At 45.2% G+C, this 13,141-nt stretch overlaps 1 protein-coding gene across 3 annotated transcripts in view; it reads left to right on the plus strand.

The window, feature by feature from the left end:
* The window catches only part of DNM1 (dynamin 1), a 69,859-nt gene extending 57,866 nt beyond the window's left edge, over positions 1 to 11,993 (plus strand). Inside the window, exons 17-21 of one of the 3 annotated variants that reach the window (XM_056505257.1) lie at positions 56 to 67; positions 1,254 to 1,424; positions 2,324 to 2,565; positions 2,928 to 3,134; positions 9,950 to 11,993. In XM_056505257.1, the coding sequence (XP_056361232.1) occupies positions 56 to 67; positions 1,254 to 1,424; positions 2,324 to 2,565; positions 2,928 to 3,134; positions 9,950 to 10,022 (705 nt within the window). In that variant the 3' untranslated portion in view covers positions 10,023 to 11,993. The remainder of the gene's footprint in view (positions 1 to 55; positions 68 to 1,253; positions 1,425 to 2,323; positions 2,566 to 2,927; positions 3,135 to 9,949) is intronic. The other 2 variants (XM_056505258.1, XM_056505259.1) reach the window with 2 other exon arrangements.
* The last annotated feature ends 1,148 nt before the right edge of the window (positions 11,994 to 13,141 follow it).

The following is a 13,141-nucleotide window of genomic DNA, read 5'->3' on the forward strand; positions in this document are numbered from 1 at the left end:
TTTTTGTCCCTTTTTGTTTTAATTTTTTCCACGTGTGCTCAAACTGGCCTGCCAGGACAAGGACAAAGTAAGTCTGACCCCCTCTGCCTGTGTTGCCTCCTGGGGCTCTCACCAGATAGCTCTCTCATTTTTTTTCTCCTTTTGTTACAATTTCCTGAGAGGCATTTGCTTCTTCTCCCTCTTTGTACCCTCTGTTGGATTCCTGCTGTCTGTTTCTGTTCTTGGTTTGAGTTTTCCTTTTTTCTTTTTATTCCTCCCTTTTTGTCTGACTTCTGAATCTTGGTGCAAGCTTATTTTTGGTTGTTTTTTTTTTTTACCCTCACTTTTTAAGTTGTCCTGTTTGACATCCACTTCCTTTACTTTGTTTCACACTGAGACCTTGCATTCCTTCATTATGTAAGATCTTCTCAGCAAAAGCTCAAATGAACAAAAGAATTTGCCCTTTCTCATATATTTTGTTCCCCAAAACAAAAGAGAAGCCATTTCCTACATGGCAAATTGTTCAGGCTAGGGCTGTTTAAAACAAAGATGTTTCATTATACAGTCACGGGGCTTTTTTTTTTTTTAAATAAGTATTAAGGAAGGCAGGAGTTCTTTCATGCTTCAGGGCTTTGAAATTGATCCCAAATGGAGGAGCCTTGCAGATTGCTTGCTGTCAAACAGCACAGTCCAGGTTTTACCTTACAGAATAAACAGTGTACTTTAGGAAACAGGAAGAGATTCATCTGCTTGGTGTGAAAGAAAAGATAATTATAATTTACGATGCAGGAGTTGCAGTTGAAGTGATAGGAAAGTTTTCTAGTTTATTCCATCTACGTGTGGTCAGCCTGAGAGGAGCAGTTATTTCACTTCTCTGTATCTGTTTTCTCATTTGTATAATGAGGACAAAGATGCAGCATGGCAGAGAACCTGTGAGACTTAATTTATGATAAATGATTATTGGTTTTAACAGACTCTGGTCATGGAAAACCCAGCTCAAATGAAGAACCTTTCAGGAAGCTGTAAACATTAAAATGTAATAATACAGCTTTGAGTATGCACCAGAGCCATACCCTCTGAACATGAGTCAGGAGTCCCTGTTACCTTTCACGTTTTCTTTACAACTTTCTACTAAGAGAGCAGCTTTATTACTAAAATTTCTCAGATCTGAGCCGGAGAAGTCTGTACAAACTGAGTTGTGCATTGACAATCACAGCTCAAAATGTAAGTGTGTTACCTTTGAAGAACCAATCTGTTTCTCCTTTTTTCTGCAGGCCAGTGAAGCAGAGGAGAATGGAGGAGATAGTTTCATGCACTCCATGGATCCTCAGCTGGAGAGACAAGTGGAAACGATCAGGAACCTGGTGGATTCCTACATGGCAATTGTCAACAAAACCATCAGAGACCTCATGCCGAAGACAATCATGCACCTCATGATAAACAATGTACTTATCACACTGTGATCAATGGAGGTGGAAGTGGCAGTGTCCTAATTAGAAAGACAGGTGTCTGCTAAGAAAAGCAGGAGCCTCTCTTTGTAATGGAGAATGTAAAATCCCTCCCTCCAAATTATTATAATTTTGAAATTAAGGGGCTCTCAGGCAGAGATATGGGAAATAGGAATAACAGTTCTTAACAGTTCTTTACTAGGAAAATTAAAATAGAAATACAGTATTACAAAGAACAAACCCAAAACACTGACAGAGTCAGAATACGACCTGACACCCGTCAGTCAGTCAGGGTGTTGACAGCAGTCCCATTAAAGGGTGGCCGCATCTTTCTGCAGTGACAGATATGGTTCAGTTGGAGCAGTGCTCCTGTAGAAGGTGTAGTTTTCCTCCAAAGGTCCAGAGATGATGTGGAAAGGTCCAGTTTTTCTCTGGAATCCAGTGGAAAAAAGGCTGCCCTGATGTTTCAAATCTCAGTGTTTATCTAAGTAGGAAAAGCTTGGCTCCTCCCCCTGGGTGGAGCATCTCCCAATGAGATGGTGAAATTTTATCAGTCATACAGTGGGACTCAATGGCCCATTGACAGGAGATATCACGTGGAGGGAGGATGGGTTGTGGAAAAGATAAAGATGACTGCCCCACCTGGTTTTAACAGATGGCCCATTAGCAGATAATATCTCCCACTGCCCCACCTGGTTTCAACAGATGGTGATAAAATACATACTTTTGGTCACATCCTGTATTGCAACCTAAGACAGGCAGAAAAGGGAAAAATAGGGAGGGAGGAAAAGAATGAGGAAAAACACAGGGCAGCTTGGAAGTAAGAGGTGGGGACAGAATAGAGTGTTTTGGGGAAAGATGGTGAAAACTGATTCCATCTCTCTCCTCACTTACAGACCAAGGACTTCATCCATTCAGAGCTGCTGGCAAACCTGTACTCCTGTGGTGACCAGAACACGCTGATGGAGGAGTCGGCGGAGCAGGCCCAGCGACGCGACGAAATGCTGCGCATGTACCACGCCCTGAAAGAGGCCCTCAACATCATCGGGGACATCAACACCAGCACCATCAGCACCCCCATGCCCCCACCGGTGGACGACTCCTGGCTGCAGGTGCAGAGCGTACCGTCCGGACGCAGGTACCAGAGGCTCAGGGGGAGAGCCCCGCAGACTGCCTGACGCCTCTTCAGTGCCTTGCCGGGGCCTCCCACTGACACAGGGAGTCCTCCTCTTCTTCCTGTGGATGAAGAGTCCTGGGTATTTCTGCTGGCAGGCTCCTAGGACGTCTTAACAGAGATGTTGAGACTTCTACATCTCTGTAGAAGTTGGCTGGGCTGACATAGCTTTGAAGGCAACCTGAGGCCTGGTTTCAGCCATTGAAAGCCAAAGGGTGGTGTGTAAAGTGATGTGAAGCTAAGGAGAGAAACACTGAAGGCAGCCTGTGGTGGCAGAGGGATAGCAGAGCTGTTGCTGCAGTTGAATGCCTCTGTTTGTTTGGCAGGTCCCCCACGTCCAGCCCCACGCCGCAGAGGAGAGCTCCTGCAGTGCCCCCCGCCAGACCTGGGTCTCGCGGACCAGCTCCTGGGCCACCTCCTGCTGGTGGCTCCGCGCCCCCTGTGCCCTCCAGGCCGGGTGCCTCTCCTGATCCCTTCGGGCCCCCTCCTCAGGTTCCTTCTCGGCCTAATCGTGCTCCTCCTGGTGTTCCCAGGTAAGTCCTGAAACACTGCTCCATGCACGTGGAGTGTGTTCTGGTTTTGGATTTGGAGCCTTGGCAGCACTCGGCCTGCTGGGCTGTAGGAGGAGAATGGAGTGCATGATGTGGGTACAGCCTTTGGATATTTGAATTGCATCCGGAGGCAGGAGCATTGTTATCCTCTGAGATTTCATTGTATGGATGAGGCAATGCCAAGGCAGCTCTCAGAAACAGAGGAGCAGCTGTTTGTCCCTACAAACCTGTGTAAAGAATGTGGGAGAAAACCTTGTACCCAAGATTTACAGCAATTGTACCAATGCCTGTAGTCACCAGATAAATTACAAGACTGGGGTGAGATTCCCCTATGTGTAGGGCTCCACAAAGTGTGGAGTTGTCCCGTTTCTCTTGGCCCAGAGTTCTTCAAGGTGAGTTGGAAGACCTTCAAAGTTGTTCAGTTGCTTTTTGGCTTAGGAGAGTATTGCAGGATCACTGGCAGGAAAATGAATTCTTAGGTAATTTTGTTGCTTGTGTAATTAGCTTCAGCATTTTCCAGTCTAGAAGGTTCAAATCACACAGCTTTGCTTTTCCATTAGGAAACTCATTTCCTTTCCTGTTCAGTCACTTCAGACACACTTCAATATAGTAATAAGGGATTATCCCCTGTGCAGCTGAGTATGTGTTCCTGAACAGGACTTGGGAAGCAGTCTGGAACCAGGAATGCTTTTATGTTGGGTACTTTGTTTCCCTTGAGGAAGAGGAGTGTAAAGAACAGACATAACCAGAAGCTCCCCAGTGACATGCCAGAGGGAACATTTCCCTTGTGGAAAACAAAACTCTTCCCCAGTGGGTGCTGGTGGCACAGGTCTGAAACTTTGCCATTTTCTGTGGAAGCACCAAGCTTGTCAATGGTTGGGGATGGTGTATGGCAGAATGGGTTCAGTATTCTTGCCATAGTGCCCAGTTCATATTTGGTACTGCCTGTTTGGAGGGAAGTGTTCTCTGCCAGGCTGCAGGCAGCCCAGAGGTGGATGAATCCAGACAGCGTCATAAATCAGTTTCTGACTCTGGTGTATGCAAATGGTTTTACTTTCTTGGTGCCTTTGCCCCAGTCCTTCCTATGCACCTTGATGCAGCTCCCAGAGTAACTTGTCCTCACATACCTCAGTGTTGCCCTGGAGTCTGTGGAGGCACCTATGGATGTCAGCATGCTTCTGCTGTGTATTTTGGCTCCTGCTTCTTGTGACCCTGCCTTTCCATATACTGTTACTTTGTGGTTTTGTTTTCAGTATACTTATGCTTCTTTCTGTCTCCATCTTCCTCCTTTCACTCAGTTTCATTTCTTCACTCATGAAAAATATTCTATATACCTGGCCATCGTGATAGGATTCCCCAAAGGGGCTGAAATGAATTGGCCTTTTTTTGAAGAAATCTGTCATAGCCTATCTTAATGGCGTTTCTGCCTTTTGCATGAGTAGAAAGGTTTAGGGAAAGGTAGGGAAAGGTAGGAAAAACAGCACTGGAGCAGAGGAGGAAAGAGTTTCATGCTTGACTGAGCAACCCCTTGGTTTAGGAGAGGTGGTAGGTTGGATTGCATGCCCTGATCTGGAGTTGAGAATGTAATTCCAGAAGCTGTGAAGTGTGATGCTCATTCTCTGATCCCCCTCTCTAATTCTTCCAGTTGTTCATAGACTCCTCCGGATCCTGATACCAGCTTGTCATTTGAGTTCACTGATGAATGGAGAATTTCCAATGACAAGGGACTCTTTCTCTTCCTCTCCTGTATATAGAATAAGAATGTTCCCTGCTAGCACTTGGACTCGGGTCCTTCTGCCATGGGTGAACGAATGCCATCTCCATTGCTGCTTTTTTAATACCCATCTTTCCCTTGCTAACCGGGCTGTGTAGTGTGTGTGAGAGAGGAACAAAGCTCTCATGTTCAGCATCAATGGGCTTTGATGGAGGAATTGGTGGTGTGAACTCAAATGTGTTGTCGTGGCTGGGTGTACTTTGTGTGCTCATTAATGCCTGAGTAGAAGTTTGGTAGTTTTGTGCCTCTGGTTTGAGCATTTGATTTGATGAATGATGAACTTACACAAGTGTCATGCTACACCTTTTTCATGAACATTAGTGTATAAACATATTTTCACATATAATCACCACATGGTACATTTTTTTACACAGAAAGATTTTCCTGCATTAAGGAAATTAATTAAGGACCCTTAAAACTAGACTTGCCATCCTGGCTTCTGTGCTTAGCATTTATTCAGTTTACTGTGGAAGTCCATATAGACAAAAACATAATTTTGGGAGCTGAATGTTACAAACCATCTGATATCCTATCAGTGTGCAATGGACTGCATTTAGGACTTGAAGAAAGAAATCTATGAAGGTATTGCCGCAGGTATTTAGGCCCATGGCCGGTGGTTGCATCTGGATGATCTTTAAGGTCCCTTCCAACCCAAACCATTCTATGATAAGATCACACAGCTGTATAACCTGAATTATTCAGGAGGCTGGAGTAGCTGATTTCATTATTTATGACCTTCAGAAAAACTTCCACCTGCCTTTGTGCGTTTTGGGTAGTGCTTAGGACTGTATGTTATCTCTCTCTTTCCTGAGCTCTTTCTTAAACATTTCATATGGTCAGAAGATAGGAATCCTCAGTGAGAGACAAGCCCAGCTACCTGTGCCCAGATGGTGGGTGCTGAAACCTGGGTATGACACTGGTGTGAATGTCAGCCTGGATGTGTGAGGAGCTTGGTGAGTGAGCAGCAGCCAGTAGATGCGTGGACGGATGGGTTTTGATGCACCCCTGTGCACAGCAGGGTCTGGATGTGTGCAGAGATGAGGCTGAGTGTTTTCTGTGTGTTTGCAGTCCCTCTACTCGTGCTGTATTTGGAGGGGGATGTGTGACTGTGTCTGTGCAAGTGCCTGTGTATCTGTTCCACCTTCCTGACTGTCTGTGTGGCCTCTGCCTTCAACTGTCTGAACTGCCATGTTGATTTCGTGTTGTCTTTCAGAATCACTATCAGTGACCCCTGAGGACTGGCAGCCACGGTAGGTTTTGCACTCTCGCTGCGATGCATGAGTCACTGTGTCCCCATCCTCCAGCATTGCTCTGCAGCTCTCCTCTGCTGCCCAGTTCTTGTGTTAGTAACAGAGTCCCTTGTCTGATGAACCACCTCTGCCAGGATCTCATAAAGGGAGGAGTCTTGAACAGAAAAACTGGCTGATCAGAGGCAGAGCAGCTGCTTGAGCTGCAGGAGCTGGGAGAGCCTCAGTACCTGATTTAAGGTCTAGAGCACCCTTTCTCTGCTTCTAAATAGAGAAGGTGGGATGGGGGAATGAGCTCTGGCAACAAAGTCTAAACTGTGTCTTTCATTTGGCTTATATCCACACTAACTGTAAGATCAGCTGAATAAACTCTGCTTTGATTGGGTCTGTCAGCTCTTAGGATCAAGACAGAGAGTTGGGGAGCTGAGAGTTCAGACTCCTCTTCTTATATTCTAATGTCTGGTTGGAGAAGTGCTCCCATCCCCATTGTATCCCTAGTGCTCATGGAAGTCGAGCAGTTTGGGTCATTAATATCAGGACTTCCATGTCTGAGTGCAGGGTAACTCTGACATTGAATGTTCCCTTTTATCCTTGTGTCCCATCATCAGATAGATGAGAACTCCCTTTGTTTGTTTTCCTCTTGACCCTTTACCTTCTAGGTTACTGTCCTGCTTCCATTCAAACTGCCTTCTCTCCTCTGCCTCCTGCTCTGCAGGAGGAAGGGTGTAGTGATCTGTGTCCCTCAAACACTGCCCTGAGCTCCTGCCCATTTCCCTGTCCTCTCTCTCCCTGCATTTTGCAGCATTGTAGTGGTTCAGTGATGTAGCAGGGTGTGGGTTTGTGCTGTGTACTGCTCATCCTGTTCATGTCAGTGGGTGTGTGAGGAGAGACATTAGCAAATTCTCCTTTTCTTGGGAGCCTCCAGCCCTTATTGACAAAGAGGTACAGAGGGCAAAACCACACAGGGCAGGTGTGGATTTTTTGGGCCACTTCTCCCTTTCCCTGTGGATGTTGTTTCATGACAGAGGAGTGGAGTAGCAGCAGCTGCTGCAGATTCCCTTGCTGCTGGTTGTGGCAGAGAGATCTGGGGGTGAGGGGCACATGCTGAAATCCTACTTTAATAGGAATAGCAGAAGTTCATGCCCCTGTTCTGGGGCAGGGGTGTCTCAGCCAGCCCCCATCTTGCATTGATGGTGTCTGTTACTGCTGCACAGAACTGCAGTTAGAGCTGAGAGGTGCCACATTGCAGTGATTGTTCATGATTGACATCTTTGAGGACGTCATCATCAACCCTCCTCATTGATGACACACTGCAGAGGTGTTGGAGCAATCAGCAGTTTTCTCCAATGTTCTGCCTACTGCAGACATCCCTGACAGCCCTGGAAACATGCATCCTGGGTGAACAACATTGGGAAGGAGCCTTGTCATTGTCTGTACCCCATTCTGGGACTCGCTGTTATGGGGCATTCTGTTTTTAATCTGGCATAAAGAGCACCAAGGAAATAAAAATTAAAAACAAAAAAAACCCCAATTGATCTAAAAAATTACACACAAAACCTTTTTGCAGTTCAAGGGAATAAACATAATATTTTCCCACCTCTGTTAGGTCCTTATCAACAGAGCTCCCTGTTAGCCCAGTGGTTCTTAGATAGGATTAGCTCAGTGTTCTCTCTGGGTATGGCCTGAAAGACTGACTTCAAAGAATGTGACAGTAACTCATCTCCCTGGGCTCCTGCCAGGGCTCAGGTCTTCCTTCTCATGTACTGGAGACAGCCACAGGCTTCTCTGTGAGCAAAACTTTGTTCCTTGTCCTGACAGAGAAAAGTGACTTTTCAGTGATATAAAAAGGTGTGACAAGCAATGTAGTCAGACTGAAGCTGCATTTTGGGGGTAAATGTAGCCTGAGAGACTTCTGTCCCTTTTAGTGCTGGGAAACAGTTTTCAGCCTTTTCTAACCTTACCAGCCAGATTCTGCAAGCATCTCCAGAAAACCTCAACAGAAACACCGTACAAGTTTAAAAAGTGACAGCACCACACCTTAAAATCTTTGAATGCTGAGAGCAATAAGTCTGCAAAAATCAATCATAGTACATTACAAAAAAGCAGCCCATCTACCTGTGAATTACTTATTCTCCTTTCAGCCCTATTTATCCTACTAGGGTCAAGTGGCCACTCCTGCCAGAACACTTTACATACTCTGGTGGCTTCAAGCATTTTTTTCATGTGAACCCTCAGAAGCTTTTAACACAACCTGTGCAAACTCCTGAAATGCAAACAGTCCTTCAACCTTCACAAAAAATGCCTTCTAACATGTGGTGATGCAACAGCATCTCACTAAATTTTGAGCTGAAGCTCTGTAAGGTTTTAATTCAGGTGCTGTTGCTGTTCCAATGACAGCAGGAGCCACCAAAGGGTTGGTGTTACTGCATTTACACTGTGAACACCCTTAGAGATAATGCACAGATCCCACATGTCATGCAGCTGTGAGGCTTTATAGATCTGGAACAGTAAGTTCTGCTGAGGTTTAATAAACAGGACTGGAGAGTTGCTCTGGTTTATTTGCTAAATGAGGGAACTTGCTCCAGTTTACAGGAGTGTAACTCCAGTAGTGCCAGTGTGATTATAGACTATTGGTAGAAATATCCTCCTCTGCCCCTCTTCCACCCCTCAGCCCCCTCAGGGTCTTCATTTATACCAGTGAGTTGATTGTCTGTAATCTGAATCTTGTCAGTGTGGAATTACTGAGGCATGAATTCTGTGACACCTGGTCCTGTATGATCAGTGCAAGGGCTTCCCCTCCATTTGGTCTACAAGCTGTTGGCTTTGCTCTTTGCATTTCAGGCAGTTTGGACCTCTGGCTTGGTACTGAACAATTTATTTAATGAAAACATCAGCAAAATGCAGTAAGGTCACATACACTGCAGGGAGCCTGCTTTAAAGGAAAAACACAGATTGGACTCAGTCTTACTGAACACATTTTTATTTATAGCCATCTTACAGCCTGTAGTCTGAGACTGAAGTGATATTTCAAGTAATGAGCTGAGAGCCATGTCAGGGGTATTGTCTTGTATGTTTTTGTATGTTGCAACTTTTTTTTCCCCCAGTCTCTTACAGGAAGGAGATTCTAGAACACTTAATTCGTGTAGAGGGCAAACACTTAAGTTGCTGCCCAGTTATGTAGCTAAAGTATCAGCAGAAGAGTTGAAACAGTAGGAGTAGCCAAAGTTCCTTTTATTGAAGTAGAAGCTGCATTTGCTCTGCTCCAGAACTGGAAAACTGAAAGCCATAAGCTTGTCCCTGACATCTCAGATCAGTCTCATGTCAGAATAGGGAATCCCAGGTTTGCGGTAGCTCTGAGGGCAGGGGAAGAAGGTGCTCCTCCAAACCAGCCAAGAGCCTCTGGCAGCAGCGCGTCTCAGAGGACCCCATCCATGCTGTGTGACTGTCATGTGCTTGATACAGGAGCTCACTGTTGTCCATGCTTCTCCACTCTTCCCAGAGCCAGGGCCCTTACTGGCAGTAAATCTCTGCACTTCCAGATTTCAGAGGGAAGCAAAACTGGCAGTCCAGGGGATTGCTCTTTTGGTGATCTGTGCTGTGCAGAAAGGCTGATTAGAAGCCTGTGAGACTCTTTGGGGGCACTCTGGGGGTTTGTGCCTCAGGTTGGATTCTTTTGCTGGCTCAGGCCAAGTGGAGAAGCATGTGTGGTTGTGACTGCAATTGCTGTGCTAACCACAGTGTGTGTTCTCTTGTTTTTGTTTCCTGCTTTTTCACAGCAGAAGGGGCCCCGCCTCACCTACTCGACCTACCATAATCCGACCGGCTGAACCGTCCCTCTTAGATTTATAACTTGAGGCTGTAGACAGCTGGCGACGAGTGCCGTGCTGGTGGCTTCCCCATTCCACCCTCCCTTCCACAGCCACAGTCACTCCTCTCATCCATCCCACATCCCTGCCTCCCACCACCCCTCCCTGGTGTTTTGTAAAACTCTAGCCTAGTGATTGAGCTCTTCGTCTTCGCTCGTGCGTCCTGTATTGCTTTGTAAGCATAGAGTAGCCTTCATTCAGTGGCATGGATCCCTGAAGTACACAGGCTCCTTGGAGAGATCAGCCACAGGGACATCCTTAGATCCAAGTGCTGGCTGTCCATCCAGTAATTCCATCTAGCCTGGATAAATGTCCTGCCTGCACCAGTTAGCTGTAGCACCCAGGACTGAGCTGTAGCTGTCTTCTTTCCTTGTAGATTAAGGCAAAAGCGTGGCTTAGCAAAAAATATGCTGTCAGAACACATGACACCCGTTAGGAACAGATTAAATGTCCTGTGTATTAGCTTGACTTCTAAGGTGCAAAAATTTCATGTTGGGAACAGTGCAATCAACTTCATATCAAAGTGAGGCAGGGAGATCAGTAAAGGGGGGAATCAGTGGATCAGTCCAGTCCTGCCAGAGTGAAGTGTGAGATAGCACACACACCTCAGCGTGCAGGGTGCTCACGGACCTGCTCACACTCGGCTCCCACTGGGGACACACTGGCTCCTGCCAGCTGGTGTCTTGCAGCACCATTTTTGGCTGACTTTCCTGAACCCAGCAGGGCGAGGGGAATAGACATGCTGCTTCCCCCTTGCAAATGGACAGCCAAACATTTCAGGGAGTTTGCTGTGTGGTGTTTTGTTGAAAATATTTCTGCTTTGAACTAAGCACATCTTTCAGTGTTTTTGGGGTACTGTGGTGACTTCTTCTGTAGCCTTTTCTTGCATGTGGATGGTACGTGTTTGGGGAAACTTGTAACTGTTGTTGAACACAACTCATCTTAAGGTTTGGTTTTTCCTTTTCATGCTACATGATTTAAAAAAATAAAAAAAAAAAACACTTGAGAATTAAAAAAATATATCAACCCTATACATCTCAGATGTCATGTCTCTACCAGAGCTAAATGAACTACCTGTGTTGCAGGCTGTCCTCCAGGCCTGATTCCTGTTGCAGTTCTCTTGTTTCAGTGCTATTACTCTTAATTGTGGATCCTCTATTGTTCTGATGCCAGTTCCTTTCTGTATTTTAACTATTGTTTTACTACTTCTCGCCCTTCTCCTTCCCTTTCCCTTTTTCTTTGTTTTTCTTGTCTTTAACCTCCAGCCGGCCGGGTAAGGCCAGTCCCGCCCGCCCGGAGAGCCCAAAACCACCATTTGACATGTAGGCCTGCTCCCTCTGAGACTCTTTGCCTGCCTCTTAGCTGTTCTGTCCTGGAATGGTCTGACTCGAATCTCACACATGGCTTGTTTTGTTTGTAATTTGTGACACACACATATCAGATGTGATTGTAGTGAAACTGTTTTTGGGGTTTTTTTGTTTGGGTTGTTTTGGTTTTTTTTTTTTTTTCTTCCCAGCTGCTTAAAGGAGTTAAACAAGTATATTGTAGTAATGAGAAACATATCTTTACTGTTATAAATATCTATAAATATATATATAAGATGAAAAATCTATATATGTCCAGGTGTTAAAAGCCATTTGTGCTTCCATGTGAATTTTAGGAAATACTTAAGTAGGAAAAGAATATCTATATACATATATATATACATACACATCCAAAAAAGTTAACCAAATCCCAATGTTGAGATTTTGAGCTGATTGTTAAATTCTCTGCTGTGTGCAGTTGGGTTATTGTATTACCCCAGACTTGTGGGTGAACTGTCTCAGTGCTGGTAGTAGCTGTGATGCAGTTTGTGATCTACCTGTCACTCTTGTTTATTAGATGAAATAAACTCTCATTTCTGTATAATGAAGGTGTCCATGACTAGAATAAAACCATCTCTCTCTTTCTCTTGCTTTTTCTCTGGGTGGTTTTCAAGCTGTGTTTGATTATAACCTGATCTTTGCATCCCATAGAGTTAACAAGCTGTACATGCCATCAGGGGCTGTCACTGATAGGGAAGGTGGAGCAGATCTGCATCAGCAGTATCCAGGAGCTTCAGCAGAGTGAAACAGCTTCTCAGGTGTAGAAAGGTAAAACCCTGTGCAGAAGGAATTGGATGGAGGTGCTTCAGAGATGGGGCATACAGAAGGTGTGAGTTCGCACACAAATTGCTTCTTGAAAGGGATTTTTGCCTTTAGTGCTTGTGGAGCACAGCGAGTGGGTGTTGAGTAAAGGTGAGGTCTGGGAATCACTCCTGAAAGGGGTCATGGTAAAAAATTCATCTGAAGCTGGGGTCTGGATATGAAATGCTAGCCAAGAGCCACCCCTCAGGCTTGTCAGCAGTCTGTACAGAAAACATTCATGAAAGCTCAGTGAAAACAGCATCACTGTCAGGGCAGGTGCTTTCAATAAAGAATTAATTCTTCTCTTTTTCTGGCCAAATTTCAAGGTGGTCTATGCAGAAGAAACACCTCTAGTCAGTGCCCCTCTGAATAAGTTTATTCAGAAAGCAAATTTGTAACAGGGTTAAGTCGCCTCTGCACTGGTCTTACCTCCTTCACAGTTCCAGAGTAAACACCCAATAACTATTTATTCCTTTTAAAATAACACTCTGTCTTAAATCACAGCCCTTCCCCTGTTAGTTATGGTGCAGATTTATGAATGGCCTGAGCAGCCATAAGCACTGAACAGGCTTAGTCTCTCTTCAAGGAATATACACCATTTTACACAGATACAGAATGTACATACCCCATGCTCTGGGGAGCTCAGTCACTTGTGCTGAAGAGAGACTGACACCACTCGTGCCATTTAAATGAAAGAGTTCATGAACTCTTCCCCTGGAGGCTTACAGGAAAGCACTCATTGTGCTGTGTATCCCTTTTTTCATTTGTATTTGGAAATATCAAGATATGAACCATTTAAAAAAACCAACCCACACGTGATATGCCTTTGGCAGTAGAAGAAAAGCTCTCTGCTCTGCTGCTGTAAAGATTCACCAACTTGGACATGAAGAAATGAACCATCTATCCTGTTGAACAGACAAAAATCTGTGTTCCTGTG

This window comes from Oenanthe melanoleuca, chromosome 17 (assembly GCF_029582105.1).
Source record: "Oenanthe melanoleuca isolate GR-GAL-2019-014 chromosome 17, OMel1.0, whole genome shotgun sequence".
Lineage (NCBI taxonomy): Eukaryota > Metazoa > Chordata > Aves > Passeriformes > Muscicapidae > Oenanthe > Oenanthe melanoleuca.